The sequence below is a fragment of the Phycodurus eques genome, chromosome 12, assembly GCF_024500275.1.
Source record: "Phycodurus eques isolate BA_2022a chromosome 12, UOR_Pequ_1.1, whole genome shotgun sequence".
NCBI lineage: Eukaryota > Metazoa > Chordata > Actinopteri > Syngnathiformes > Syngnathidae > Phycodurus > Phycodurus eques.
In genome coordinates this window covers 6,190,578-6,206,917 of record NC_084536.1, presented here as the reverse complement: position 1 = coordinate 6,206,917, position 16,340 = coordinate 6,190,578, and the positions used below count along the sequence as shown (strand labels likewise).

Below are 16,340 nucleotides of genomic sequence, written 5' to 3'. Positions count from 1 at the left end.
GTACACTTGGATGTTAGAATTTTGTGTCCAATCAGATTTACAGTAAGCCCCATTGTGCTGCCATGTCAACCTCATGTTCGAGGGGCCTTAAGAATCAGTGGTGCTGGCTGACCTAACTTAAACTACAGGTGGTGAGTAAGATTTTTTTTTTTACGAAGTTTTGTTTCTGAAATACTTCATTGCGACGTAACCGTGGTGCTAGAAAGAGATGGATCAAGTCGGGTAGGTCCCCACTGAAGGCCCAGGTACCAAATGCCAGGTCCACCACTGATTGGACCACATGAAACATATGAGGTTCATCTCCTCAAACGACGTTTCAATGCTCCAAGATGTTTGGAAATGGATTCCCTTCTCTGATGTAACGCAAGAAATGTTTGTTGCTATTGAACTAGTTAATTAACACACAGGTGGTGAGGGGGTGAGACCCTGATCAGGATAAGCGAATGGATGGCTGGGTGGAAATTACTAAAATAAATTCAATATAAATCACATATCTAATTAAACTGACAATACGATATAATTAAATCAACAATACTAAGTGCAATAGATTGATTGCTTTATTTGAACATATAAAGAGGAAGAAAAAAACAACAACAAAATATATGCAGTCGAAAACAGACGTTTGCGTACACTGTATCAAAAGACACGAGCTTTTTTCACTCTCTGACATGCAATCAGACTAAACTTTTATTGAGGTCAATTAGGATTACCGAAATTATTTCTATTTGCTAGATTCCAGAATAATGACAGAAGGATTTCTTTGGGGCAATTTTTCATATACATTCTTCAACGTCAGAGGTTTACGTCCAGTAAGATGACTATGACTTTAAACAATTTGGGAAAAGTCAGATGATGAGGTCATTTCTTTGGACGCTTCGTACGCTTTGTGACTTTACAACACCAGAGGGCGCCATCTACAAACAAATCGACAGTGACGCGTGGAGAAGAACTTTCCGTGCATCCATTTTCGCCTATCCTCATTGGGGTCTCTCCCAGCTGTCTATGGGCGAGCGTCATCATCATCATCATCATTATATTCTTCATCATCATCATCATCATCGCCGTTCGATCAAAACAATTTAGAGATGTGGTTCATTCAAATACTTTGTGTAAAATCATTAATTATTGTCTCGTGTTTTATTGTTGTGCGTCTGTGTGCGTGTGTGTGTGTGATTTTTGTTTGTTTGTTTTGTAAGTGCAGGTGTCGATGGTGGCCAGCTGCCACAATAAGATACAAATATACAGTCAGTGCGCAGTGAATATTCTTTTTTGAAGGGTTTCCCTACCTTCTTCCCTTGCACCATTAATACCTCTCATCCAGTCTGCTTCCTTCCTTCCTTTCATCCATTTCCTTTGTACACATCATCACACACCAAAACCAAAATGTGTGCACACACTATATTGACTTCTTGTGTGTGTGCGCGTGTGTCTATAACATAAGGAAAGGATGCCAGCAACGTGGTCGCTGATGCTATTGTTGATGACATAACAATACAAATGGCACTTTCATAAAACTACGGGCTGTAAGGCTGTCCATTATACATACTGTAAGTAACACTTGCCTTCATTTTATTTTATTTCATTGAACCTTTCGTTATCCAGGTAAAGCTATTTCGAACAGATTCTCATTTGCAATGCTAATCAATTTTGTATTTTTTTTAAAATAACAATTAATAATTAACTCTTGATTTTTCATGCGTTAGTTGGTTCCTTAGCTAGTCAGTTTACTAGGTGTTTTTTAGCTTATTAGTTCATTCATTAGTTGGTTCCTTAGTTTGTTAGTTGGTTTTGTTATCTAGTTATTCTATTAGTTGTGTGTGAGCTTTAGTTTGTTGGTTGGTTTGTTAGCACCGTCGTTTGTTGGTTTGTTCGGAAGTTAGTTGTCTATTAACTAGTTTGTTGATGTATTACCTAGTTGGTGAGTTAGTTAGTTAATTTCTTCACTTGGGTCGTTCGTACGTTGGTTCTTTAGCTAGCTAAGAAAGCAAAGCAAAGCAAATGTATTTATACAGCGGATACACAATGTAAATCAATGTGCTTTGCATGATTAAAAGCATTCAAAAACAAAACAGCTTAGAAACATTGAAAACAAAGAGAAAAACAAATCAAAATACAATTAAAATATTGGGGGGGTTTGTATTAAAAAGTGCGTAACGTGTAAGAAATATCATTTAAAAGTGGAAATGCTCTAAAAAGCATGAGAAAAATGAAGTGTTTTTAACCTGGACTTAAACACATTCACACTTGGGGCTGACGTCACTTCTGTTGGCAACTTATTTCATTCTCTGCGGCATAATAGCTAAATGCTGCTTCACCATGTTTGCTTTGGACTCTGTGCTCCACTATTTGACCTGAGTCTGTAGAGCTCAGAGCCTTGCTCAGTTTATATGCCATTAGCATTTCTTTCATGTATTCAGGACCTAAACTGTTTAGTGATTTATAGACCAGTAGCAAAACTTTAAAATATATTCTAAAGCTGACTGGAAGCCAGTGTAAAGACTTTAGAATTGGAGTCATACGCTCTGCCCTCTTTGTTCTGGTCAGAACCCGAGCTGCAGCATTCTGAATGAGCTGCAGCTGTTTAAGTCTCATTTTAGAGAGTCCAGTCAGAAGACCATTACAATAGTCAAGTCTACTTGAGATAAAACCATGGATGAGCTTCACCTGGTCGGCTTGACACATGCAAGCCTTCACTCTAGGTATGTTCTTCAGATGGTAGAAGGCAGTTTTAGTCATTGATTTGATATGACTTTTGAAAGTCAGGTCGGAATCTATCCTCTTTTCTTTATTGGCAAAAACAATTATCTCAGTTTTGTTGTGGTTAAATTGAAGAAAATCTTGTCTCATCCAATTATTTATCTGTTTTAGACAACAACACCTCAATTTTAGACACAACACCTCAATTGAACTGTAGTCATCCGAAGACACTGCTAGATATAACTGTGTGTCATCTGCATAGCTATGAGAGTCAAAATTAAAGTTCTGAAGAATTTGACCCAAGGTTAGCATATACAGGCTGAATGAACAGGAGGGATCCAAGAACTGACTCTTGATGGACCCCATAGGTGATTGCCATTCGATGAGATTGAACACTTCCAATGGTTACAAAATCACTCCTTTCCTCCAGGTAGGACCTGAACCATTTAAGGACTGTTCCATTTAGTCCTACCCACATTTCCAACCTGTTCAGCAGTATATTATGATCTACCGCATCTAAAGCCGCACTGAGGTCCAACAAGACCAGAATTGAGACTTTTCCAGAGTCAGTATTCAACCTTATATCATTTAGCACTTTGATAAGAGGAGATTCTGTACTGTGATGACTTCGGAACCCTGATTGAATTGAAGTCCATTTAAGTTCAGGAAATTGCTGAGTTGATTAAAAATAACTTTCTCAAAAATCTTGGCTAGGAGATTTGGGGGAGGGAGATTTGAGATGGGTTTATAGCTTGCTAACATGGAAGCGTCCAGCGTTCTATTTTTTAGTAGAGGCTTAATGGCAGCTACTTTAAGACCTTAAGGAAACTCGCCTGACTAAAGTGAGCAATTGATTATTTGCTGCAAATCACCAAGCACAGACTTCACAATATCTTTGAAAAAGTCAGATAGTATTGAGTCAAGATAGCTGCTGAACCGTTTTCACTACAGTTTTTTTGGTCAACTGTAACAATTTCTGACATGGTAATAGTGTTTTTCCTGAGTGGCTTCGGATGTAGTAACATTTAATCATTTTGCTGTTATTTAACTTGATGGATTGTATTTTTTCACTAAAATAACAAGCAAATGAGCTTGTTAACCACAGCAAACAGAGTGCGAGTGTTGTTGAAGTTGTTACTGATGATTTCAGAAAAGTGTTGCTGTCGAACCCTGACTAACTTTTGGTTAAAATTACAAAGACTTTGTCTGTAGAGGTCATAGTCAATTTGGAGTTTAGTTTTTCTCCACTTATGTTCTGCTTCCCTACACTTTGATTTAGAGGTCTTTACCATCATTGTGCTCCTCCACGGTGTTCGAGGTCGCCTCAAGATTGTCTTAGTTTTACTAGGAGCGACAGCATTGATGACGTTTGAGATTTTACAGGTGAAATTATCCAAAAGTTCATCAAGTTAGGGAGTTTACCACGGTGTTAAAACAGCTTTCCTTTGAACAACACTCAATAAGTGTTTGGGAACGGAGGACACTAATTGTTGAAGCTTTGCAGGCGGAATTCTTCCCCGTTCTTGCTTGATGTACAGCTTCAGTCCAGGGTCTCCGTATTTAATAATAATAATAATAATAATAATAAAAATAATATACATCCATTTTCTTTACCGCTTATCCTCACCAGGGTTGTGCGCTGCTGGAGCCTATCCCCGAAATCTTCGGGCGGTAGCCGGATTACACCCTGAACCGGTCGCCAGCCAATCGCAGCGCACATAGAAACAAGCAAACATTCGCACTCACATTCACACCTATGGACAATTTAGAGTCTTTAATCGACCTACCTCGCATGTTTTTGGGATGCGGGAGGAAACCGGAGTGCGTGGAGAAAACCCACCCAGGCACAGGGAGAACATGCAAACTCCACACAGGCGGGGCTGGGATTTGAACCCCGGTCCCCAGAACTGTGAGGCAGATGTGCTCTCTCCTCGTGCTAAACTGGAGCTCTTGTGCACCTCAAGGGAGCACATATGCGCATGCATTGCGCATTCACGCAAATGCGTCTCCTCGAGCAAAATGTGTCCCCTCATGGAGGATTAGGCCCTACGTACAATTTGTGCTCTGCGTGTAGGAAGCGGCGGCCCATCCACCACACGCACAGAACAGGAAATGGCACTGTCACCCCATTAAATGATTGGAAGTACCTTGCTAACATAAGTGGATAAACCGAGACATTTGGTGGCCAGGTTTTTACATGTAGACTAATAACTTCATTCTGACACATTATTTTGCAAAGTCTCTGTCTGATTTTAATCTAGTCTGACTCCCTTTGGAACTGAGAGACGGCACGAGGTGCGGCGTCAAGCTGTTAGGCCACTGCACACCTCGTCGCTGATTGGTGACTGAGCAGATAACAGTCAAAGATCAACCCTGACCGTCTGCCACTGATTGCATTACTGCTCATAAAAAAAGGGGCAGATGGCCCACTAGTGAAGGGGGGCATGAACTCCTCTGACTGGACTACTTAATTTCATTGATCTGCTCTACTGCACCACTTAAATGCTGCTTGATCAAGCAATGGCCTGAAGGCTCCACATTCAATGTGTGCAAACAGCAGTCATTTGATCAATGGATTGACTTTTAGTAGCACAATCAAATTGTAAATTTACAGTATATCTGCATGAATCATTGATCTGCATTAATCTTTCGACAGTATTAAAGCTGCATTCTTAACAATGAGTGATTAACACCGTATAATCAAATTAAAATCAGGTAAAACCACTCACCCTGTTACTGTATATGGAGAGGGCAATTAGTGTCGAATTGTCAGGGGAAAAAAAACATTGAATCAATTGATTATTTATATTTATTGTATATCTGGAAATATGGATGGCTGTATATTTCACATTAACATGAGACAAAGATGTCAAAATCAAGGCCATATCCCGCCCACCACATCATTTGATGTGGCCTCCGAAAGCAAATCATGTTTCGACTTCATATTTCTTGCTAAAATACCAAAATTGCAAATTGTCTTCACTTTTTATAACCAATCCCCTTTTTACAACCCCAATTCCAATGAAGTTGGGACGTTGTATTAAACATAAATAAAAACAATACAATGATTTGCAAATCATGTTCAACCTATATTGAATTGAATACACTAAAAAGACAAGATATTTAATGTTCAAACTGATAAACGTGGTTGTTTTTAGCAAATAAGAATTAACGTAGAATTTTATGGCTTCAACACGTTCCAAAAAAGCTGGTACAGGTGGCAAAAAAGACTGAGAAAGTTGAGGAATGCTCATCAAACACCTGTTTGGAACATCCCACAGGTGAACAGGCTAATTGGGAACAGGTGGGTGCCGTGTTTGGGTATAAATGGAGGTTCCCTGAATTGCTCAGTCATTCACAAGCCACCTCTTTGTGAACAAATGCGTGAGAAAATACTCGAACTATTTAAGGACAATGTTCCTCAATGTACAATTGCAAGGAATTCAGCGATTTCATCATCTACGGTCCATAATATCATCAAAAGGTTGAGAGAATCTGGAGAAATCACTGCATTTAAGCGGCAAGGCCGAAAACCAACATTGCATGCCCGTGACCTTCGATCCCTCAGGCGGCACTGCATCAAAAAGAGCTCATCTAAGATGGACTGATGCAAAGTGGAAAAGTGTTCTGTGGTCCGACGAGTCCACATTTCACATTGTTTTTGGAAATTGTGGACGTCGTGTCCTCCGGGCCAAAGAGGAAAAGAACCATCCGAACTGTTATGGGCGCAAAGTTCAAAAGCCAGCATCTGTGATTGCATGGGGCTGTGTTAGTGCCAATGGCATGGGTAACTGACACATCTTTGAAGGCACCATTAATGCTGAAAGGTACATACAGGTATTGGAGAAACATATGCTGCCATCCAAGCAACGGACGCACCTGCTTATTTCAGCAAGACAATCCCAAACCACATTCTGCACGTTACAACAGCGTGGCTTTGTAGTAAAAGAGTGCGGCTACTAGACTGGCCTGCCTGCAGTCCAGACCTGTCTCCCATTGAAAATGTGTGCCGCATTATGAAGCGTAAAATACGACAACGTAGACCCCGGACTGTAGAACAGCCGAAGCCGTACATCAAGCAAGAATGGGAAAGAATTCCACCTACAAAGCTTCAACAATTAGTGTCCTCAGTTCCCAAACGTTTATTGAATGTTGTAAACAGAAAACGTGGTTAAATAGTTCTCCATCAATTTGTTGTGTGTATGCAATATTATGAGGTGATCATACATTTATATGGGTTCACAGTCCTAACGGCCCGCTGAGGGAAACCATAACTACAATGTAGACCCTGACAAAAATGAGTTTGACACCTGTCTTAAGACCTACATTCTAGTGATTACTAGAACTTGACTGTACAATTCATGCATCCAGTTACAGACGATATCAATAACTCCACAAAGTCTAAATTGAATATTTGGTGTATTATAAGCCAAGTGTGACAGACTAAATTTACTCGATCGATTATGGGGAAAAATTATCGCTCAATTACTGGATGTTCTAAACTCATATTTCCATGACAGTTTTGTATTGAGAAGAATAAGGTAATGTGCCCTTCCATGGTAGCAGTTCAGCTTTCCATAACTGACAGCAAAGTATTTGCGAGTGAATCAGTCTAGGGGACAGAAATCTTCCAATCTTCTGTCTGCAGCTCCATATACATTTCTGTTCTCTATTTCTTCTGGATTTAGACTTTTGCATTGGGATCAAATCGGGCAAAACAGGACGAGGATCCCTCATCCTGCATGGACACTCAAACAGGAAGTAAATGTCTGGTCAGAATTTACAAATATTCCATGAAATATTGTGTTTATGGGCGGAAAAACAGGATGACCAGTTATAAATAGACCAACAAGACGAATAAATATGGTCACAAGGCCTTCAGTCCAGATGCGTCAAGCAGGGACAGGACCTGAGCCACCGTTACCATGGAGACATGGGAAGAGGATACTGCTTCTTCCCAAAGGACGGTCCAGAATCCAGATTTAAAAAAAGATTAAAAATATGGAGATGAGCCGTGTGCAGAGGAAGAGCAGCTGTTGGTCAAATATGGAGAAAATTATTTCACAAGTATGAGTGCTTTATCCTCCGTCCATACATTTTCTATGTAGGGCTTGTCCTTATTAAGGTCGTTGATGAGCTGGAGCCAGGCAGGGCACACCCTGGACTGATTGCCAGTCTATCGTAGGGCTCATGTGACAAACAGTCGTTGACTCGCACGCACACCCGGACAGTTTAGTCTTCAATACACCTAACATGCATGAGGCGTGGGAGGAAGCCGGAGTATCCGCAGAAAACCCACACCAGCACAGGGTCAACATGCAAACTGATCTGAGCGTGAGATTTAAACACCAACGAAAAAATTTATACAATTACACAATATTTATGGGTGATTTTCCTCATGTGTGATTTTGAAATTTTGCCTGGAAACAGCTTAGTTCAAAATGTTTAAAGTATATTGTATACACAAAGTGTATTGATATAATGTTCATGTTTTGTAAAAAAAATAATTGTCATGAATAATGATGTTTTAAATTGTTTTCAAGCTAAAAATTCTAAACATTTCAGTGAACACAAAGGAATCTGTTGCCATATGCCAAATTTCTTGTCACTTTAGACATTTTCAAAATAAAAGCACAAAACCAATGAAATTATGACAAAGGAAGTAAAGCTTATTACAGCTACGTTGAAAAATGAATATAAATGAACTGGAGATGTTGCGACTTTCGCCTCAAGTAGATTGTTGCTATCTAGTACAAGCGAGATTGTGATTCCAGTAGTTACGACTCACAACGCACTTCTTTTATCTCGAAATGAGTGGCTCAACAATCCCTACCGGGCCAAGTGATCCGATCAGCCTGCGGAGTGAAAAGACGGAAGCTCTGTCTTAATTTGAAAAGTCGAAAAGGAAGTTGTTCCATTTTCGCCCTCTTGACGACGTGGGAAAGTTTTTCTCCTGGGGGGGCGAGAAACCATTCCGCCTCACCGCAGCGGCACAAGTGACCGAGCTCCTTCTGCTTCTCAACTCCGACTTGGACTCTCTTTGTCCCGCTTCCACTGGGACGGAGCTCTCGCAGAGGACCACCACCGCGTACGGCTCGGGGGATGACCGCGGCCCGTTAGTGTGGGCGAACAAAAGAGTGAACCAGAGAGATTTTGAGCGGCTCCTCCGCTTCACTCTCCCCGCCTCTGAGGCCATGGGCTGCGGTTTGAGGAAGTTGGAGGACCCGGAGGACAGCAGCCCCGGGAAGATCTACTCGACGCTGAAGAGACCTCAAGTGGAGACCAAGACTGAGACCGTCTACGATTATGTCCTCCTGGACTTTAGCTTGGAAGGTACAACATGTAGTGATGCCATTTACAAAAGTTCTATTCACGTTTAGATTTTTGAATTTTGACGTTTCTTCATTAAAGTGGGGTCCAATATGGACATGAACTGTGTTTCCTTAAAAGCGGCGCTTGGAGTATTTATTTACTCAATTACAGACAGTACCAGGCATCCTTTTAGTAGAAAGTTTTTGGGGGGGTTTTTCCCCCAAAGGGGGCGGGGGGCCTTCATTTCGGCACATACATTTTTTGGAACTGTATTAAGTAATATGTTTTTAAATAGTTTGCCCACTTTCTCTTTTATCACCACCTTCAACTTTGTCTTTACAGATGCCACCTCACAGTTAAGTTGCTTTATATGACAAGCCAGTATTTTAAACCTTTTTAAATTATTAGAATTGTTGACTTTTGTGAAAATGTAGAAACTAAACTGCTTTATGCCGGTAGGGTGAAAAACCACCTTTTCATGAATTCACCGGTTTCTTTCTGTGGAACACCTGAGAAAAACTCACCTATTTGCATTTTTTTGTGCTCTTCTGTCACTCTTAAGATGGTGCCAAAGCCCTGGCTAATAGGAAAGTAGTGATTAGTGTCAAGGTTCCAGGGTTACAGCGCCATGAAAAAGTATTGTCCCCCCACCCCCCCTTTCTCAAATTCTTATATTTTTCCATAGTTTCCCCACTTTGTTTAAGATTGTCAAACAAATGTAAATGTCAGACAAATACAACCCAATTGAACTTAAAATGCTGTTTTTAAATGGTGATTTCGTTTATCATTATGAAAAAACTATTTAACGTTACCTGGCCCTGTGTGAAAAAGTAATCCCCCCCCCCCCCCCCCCCCCCTTTGTTAAATCATGAATTAATGGTGGTTAGTCGCAGTTTTTGGTTAATTTTCATTGATCACACCCAAGCCTGATTAACTCCAGATGTGGTCAATAAAGAAATCACTTAAGCAGAATCTGTCCCGACAAAATCAAGTCAGACAAAAGATCTAAAAAAAGCTGCAACAAAATGAGACGATACAAAGAAATTCCAGAACAGTCAAGAAATAAAGTACAGTAATTGACATCGAGCAGTATGGAAAGGGTTACAAAAGCCATTTCTAAAGCTTTAGAATTCCATGAACCATATGGAGAACCATTATCCTCACATGGAGAAAACATGGAACAGTGGTGAACCTTCCCATTGCCTCCTGGATGAGCAATGACTCATCCAGGAGGCAACAAAGGAACTCAGGACAACTTCTAATGAACTGCAGCTTGCTTGCCTCAGCTAAGATTAGTGTTCATGACACAACATTAAGGAAGCCACTGCTGAGCAAAAATAACATAAAGGCTCATCTTACTTTTGCAAAAAAGAAAAAAAAAACATCTGAATGATTCCTGAGACTTCTGAGCGAATATCATATGGACTGACGAGATGGGAGTTGAGCTTTTTGCAAGGTGTTTCTCGTTACATCTGGCGTAAATGTAGCACACCATTTCAGAAAAGAACTTCCTACAAACAGTCAAACATGGTAGTGGTAGTGTCATGGTCTTGGGCTACTTTGATCCTGCAGGACCTGGACAACTTGCTGTGATTGATGAAACCATAAATTCTGCTCTTTAACAGAAAATCCTGCAGGAGAATGTTCAGCCATCAGTTTGTGACCTCAAGCTGAGGCGCACTTGGGTCCTGAAACAGGATAACGATCCAAAACACACCAGCAAGTCAACTTCTGAATGGTTTAAGAAAACAAAATGAAAGTTTTGGAGTGGCCTAGTCAAAGTCCAGACTTTAATCCGATTGAAATGCAGTGGCATGACCTTAAAAAGGCCGTTCATGCTCGAAAACTCTAATTTTTTTGCTGAATTCAAACAATTCTGCGAGGAAGAGTGGGCAAAAATATCTCCACAGAGATGTGAAAGACTCATTGCCAGTTAGAGAAAATGCTTGATTTCAATTGTTGCTGCGGAGGATGGCCCAACCAGTTATTCGGTTTAGGGGGGCATTACTTTTTCATACAGGGCCAGGTAACTTTGAATAGTTTTTTGTTTTTTTTTCCCTTAATAAATCAAATCACCATTTTAAATTCACTTGGGTTATGTTTGTCTGATATTTACATTTGTTTGATGATTTTTAAACAATAAAGTGGGGAAACTATGAAAAAATATAAGAATTTGAGAAGGGGCCAATACTTTTTCATGGCACTGTATATCTAGACTGAGAGAATAATAAATTAGTATGTCGGGGAGGAGCTAAATTTAGTCTGGGTTGTCAGTAGAAGTTATGTAGAGTCATGGGTGCATGTGGATATGCATGTGCACTTCTGGTGCATTTCTTTAAAATCAAATAATCTGTAAGTCATTTCTTTTAATACCTTTAAAAAGGGAGGATCATTTTGAACACATGGTTTCTAATTACGAAACAGCACCCATGCATCCTCGACCCCCAAACATACTACTGATTTATACTATTGTTCCCAAATGTGGTTTTATTTCCCAGTGATGCCTTTAAAGTGCCACTAAATTGACTATACAGGGTGAGACATGGAAATTGGATGACATATGATGACCATTTGGGAGTTTTTTTGGGGGGGGCTTTTTATTACAGTTCTCCGAGGTTTTATGTGTTTTTAAAATTGCATGGCGGACCGGATTAAATGCTCTCACGGGCTGTATATGGCCCACTGCCCGTAGTTTGCTACGTTCAAGTGTGTTCAGATGTCATCTTGTAGTTTAGTTTTCTTCCCAGCAACAGGCTCCTTCTTTCAGATGATGGAGAAATAGGTCAGGGAAGGTTTTTCCTTCCGAAGCAATAGTATAGTATCGCATGCACACACACAGTTGTGGGCATGTGGTGGCCGTGCATCAGAAATGTAAAAAAAAATAAAAAAAATTGGTTTGTTATAATCTGGGAGGTTCATCTGATTGATTATTTTTTTTCTCTCCACAAGGCTAATCCATTCATGTGGTCTGTTGATGACGCATTTGGAAGGAAACTGCGATTCATTTGTGAATGGCAGACCTTCATGTCAACAAGCAGGCAGACACAATAAGAGCAGACAAGAACGTTAAAGCAGTTGATTGTTTGTTGTCCCGTAGAAATGTTAGCGTTTAGGGAAAACAGGCATTGCTACTAGCAGAGCACTGGTGATTAGACTGTGTGAACATGTACGAAAATTTTAGCTCGGCTACCTCAAGATTCTTAGTTTGATTTCATTTAAAGTCTATTGGCTTCTCATTTTTTGCACACAGAAACGGTCGTACTGGTTATTAAGATTACAAGAACATTCTTGAATCTTATCAGTCATGAATGAAGTTATTGTTTTGAGAAAGAGGCTAAAAATTACAGGTGACAATTTTAAGAAAGTGCCACAATTCCCACACATTTAAGAGGGTTTCAGTATTTTTGGTGGCCACTTGAGAATGTTTTTAATATTTTTAAGTGGATTAAAATTGCATTGTTTGATTTCTATAAAGTTATTGGGACCCTCTGCATTACATAACAATTGCATCTTTAGAATCATTAAAAATTGATGATTATTTCATTCCTAAAAGTTTCAAGCGGATTGTTTGGATATCGTGACCTCGTTGATGAGCAGTATGCAAAACTTGGATGGATGCCGTGGACCAGGTCCAAATTCGATCCCATCCCGTCGTGTCACAAGGATATAAAACCAATAGAATTTACACCCAACAAACCATCTGTGCCTCCAAATGTGCTTGCAAGATTAAAGCAATGGTATCTGCGGCAGCCCAGTCCAGTTTGGAAACACAATGAAAAGGCTGTTTGATGCTATAGAAAGCTCAGTGGACTGAAGTAACTTCACAGTACAGGGCCGTTGGCAAGATTTGGAGGGAAACCTGCTGGCGGCAGAACCAAAAACTATGCGAGTATGTCCGCATTGGAATGAATGTGATCATGGTTGAGGTGCACCTGGCTGACAGATGCCCCACAAATGCGTATTTTCCGACAGCATTTTCTCATCCCAATGTCCACGACTGTAAGAGAACACCAGGAAACGCTTTCGCCGCGAGTTGCATTTGGTTCACCGTGCCCCTGTTTCCTCTTAGGGGGTGTGGAATGAGGCCAAGCTGACTGGGAGCTGCAATGGGAGCTGTGGGAGGATGGGAGTGAGCGCGGGGCTGGGCTAATTGCTGCGTTTCTGCATTCAAGTTGAAAGTTAAGCGTTTGACAGTTGTGATCGCGTGTGTCCTAGAAAGGCTTGGTTGGTAGCGAGGAGATTTTAGTCCAGATGTGGGTCAGGTGGTGCTCATCACTAGAAAGACATTAAAAGCGGATTTTTGTATTTATTTATTTATTTTAATTCATATCAATGAGTCGCCGTTCTCTATTTTAATTGTTTAGCCAAAAAGAAATCAAGAATTAGTCATATTTTATTTGACTATGAGGTAAAAAAAAAGTGTAAGTCGCTCTTTACAAGGAACCATATTTGATAGCTCAAGCCACAATGAATGCTACAGACCTCAATATATGAACATTACAATTTCTCCCAGCCAATCAGAGAAGCCAATCTGAAAATGTACTGATATATACTTTAATTCCAACAAATCCAATTATAATGATTTTTGAAGCTCAGAGACGAAACAGAAGATCTGGCATTTACCTGCCGTTGCCTGTTACACAGAACCAAGTGAAGCACGATATTGCTGCAACTGTACGCGTTTTCACACATCGACATCCCGAAATCAGATATTTAGATGACCTCCGCACCAGCTTCTGTGGGTGTGATGTTTAAAATGCAGTGGTGCCTTTTACTTACGAATTTAATTTATTTGGTAACCACACTTGTACCTCAAATCATCTTTTTCCATGGAAATGAATGGAAATGGTATTCATCCATTCCGGCACCGCAAAAAAAAACACTAACCTCTTTGAAACATGTTTTTAGTAAGAAAAAAAAAAAAGCAAGGTATTCTATTTTATAAAAACATACAATAATGACATAATTAAATCAAATGTAAATAATTAAAGAATTAAACATTTTGTGCATCCTGATTTCATGTCTCCTTTGCGCTCCTCCTGGTGTACATCCCTTAGCCACCAGTGGGTAATAATTAGGCTTTACGCGATCAGGATTTTTAGGGCCGATCAGCGAGTTGAAAAATAAAAAACGCTCACCGATCCGATCACAAGATGGAGGAATGTGTCTATTTAAATGACCTGTTCATCTACTGTATATACTTGTGTACTTAATTGCTCCAAAAATTATATTTATAATAAATAATGTATCTTTGTTCATCTATTTATGCCAGTGAGGCAGAGTGACAGACCAAACAAATGATAAATGGGCTTCTATTAGATGGCAGGAAGTACACACAGTAATTAATGTATCCACTTTTTGTGGCCTTTTTGTTTGCTGGTGTTCCGTGAGATTTTTCAATTATAAAATATACGATAGATTGTTCCCTGTTCCATTTATGAAACAGGGCATTGGTGTCAGTCATCATTTCCAGGTTTGAGTCTGGGTTTTCTATAATCTCTGTCTAATCTGCCCATCTAACGGGCCGCACCGGATTATTTCCGATTAAAGTCGGGATTTTGATGAATAAATCTGGAGGGGAGTCGAAGGCTGGTGCGCACGCGCGGATGTCTGTCATTGCTAATCGACGGCCTTGGAGCCACTCTCCATCTTGGTTGCATGTGTCTGCTACAGAGATAATGTCGTGTCATCATATAAATGGGAACATTAGTGAGGTTTAGTGCCTTTAATGAGCATATTAGCATTAGCACCCGTTAATTCTGTTTCATATTTTTTTCTCCCCCCCCCCCCATTATTTTCAGGCCTTTTGTGAGTTTGTGTCCTGAACATTCACTTCACAACTAGAAGGTTGGAGATATTCTTCAGATAAGATTGACTTCATTTAGATTGCATCATCATATTGATCTCCTAGCAACCTTTAATTTGACCATATAATGCCAAATTAGATGTTAGTGATAGCATGCTTATTTTACAAGGGGAAGGAATGATGAAGAAGACCAGTTGCTCAAAGCTGCTGGCTCTCCGTCGATGCTAAAATTACTCTGTGCTTGTGTCACTTTTGTTTCTTGAGCTGCTTGTTGCCTCGTATATTTCTTCTTGACATATTAGGAATAGAAATAATTGTTAGAAACTTAAAACACATTTTGGAACGTTTCAGTTTGTGTTGTTGCCTGATACAGTTCCTGTTTGCCAAGATGGTAGATGTTTTTTCAACTTGTTTCAAAGCTATGCAGTGTCCGAAATTGTGCACTCACTCACTACTTCCTACTCCCCATATAGGGTTGCACTATATAGTGGACTATATAGTGAGCTCATTCCTAACCGCTTTCGGACACTCTGTTAATGACATCACAGCTTTCGCACAATAACAAAGTAGGCTGTTGCAAAAAGATTCCTGCACATTATTAAAATTAGACAAGCCACTACTATTTCATTAAATTGAGTTCAATCCTGGTAGCGATATGAGAGTGTTGTTTTGGTATGTTAGTGTGTCTGCTAACCTTTCACGGTCCGTCTGGTTTGCTTAGTGGCCTGCTTGTTCTCTGGCAGATTTCTCGAGATATTAGGAAGTGAAGGAAAATAATTGTCAGCCCATACTGATATAGTAGACGAGATAATCAATTATGACGTTACTCTGGTTTCCTGAACTCCTTGTTGCCAGGAAGATTTCTCCTTCTCACATCTTGCCTAAAGGACTCATAAATTCCATCTTGTAAGTCCTTTTTTGCTGCAAAAAAAACCCCAAACGTCCCCCAGTCCCCTATCCCTCACAAGACACCTCTTGTCGGACCCCTTAAATAACCCCCTCTTGCCCTGCACTTCCCACCTCCCATCTTTTTCATTTTTCACCCTCTTTGCCATTCCACCCAGCCTTTATTTTGTTCTCTCACTTTTTGTTGCAGTGAACAGAGGCCCCAGTGTGTTGGTGACAGGGCGAGTGGCAGCGGGATGGGAGGGGGTGTTGCCTGTTGCCACTGAAAACACTGTGTGCATGCGTGCATGTATGGTCCTATGGGGGAGACATTAAATACAGCCTTGTTGCCCGTTTTGCCAGAGTGACCCTTTAAGACTTTAGTGATCCACGTTGTACTTAAATGAAAGGAGTTGTGGTGAAAGTTGCAGTGAAGGAATGTTGTGTTGTTTTGTATCCGTCAATCGGAATGGGCGTTTGGTCCTGCAGCAATGCCAGTAAACTGGAGCTGTGTACTTCAAACGGGTTCACTGGGGTTTCTGTGAAGTCGGCTCCTCAATAGCTTATGAGGGAGGGCATTTTCAAAAAGGGGCCATGACTACTTTTTAAGCTCCGCATCGCTGCCACTGACATCACTTAG

At 40.3% G+C, this 16,340-nt stretch overlaps 1 protein-coding gene across 1 annotated transcript in view; it reads left to right on the top strand.

Annotated features, from left to right (window-relative positions):
- The first annotated feature begins 8,647 nt into the window (after positions 1-8,647).
- The window catches only part of rftn2 (raftlin family member 2), a 19,590-nt gene continuing 11,897 nt past the window's right edge, over positions 8,648-16,340 (top strand). Inside the window, exon 1 of the mRNA XM_061691511.1 lies at positions 8,648-9,030. Coding sequence (XP_061547495.1) covers positions 8,892-9,030 — 139 coding nt within the window. The 5' untranslated portion in view covers positions 8,648-8,891. The remainder of the gene's footprint in view (positions 9,031-16,340) is intronic.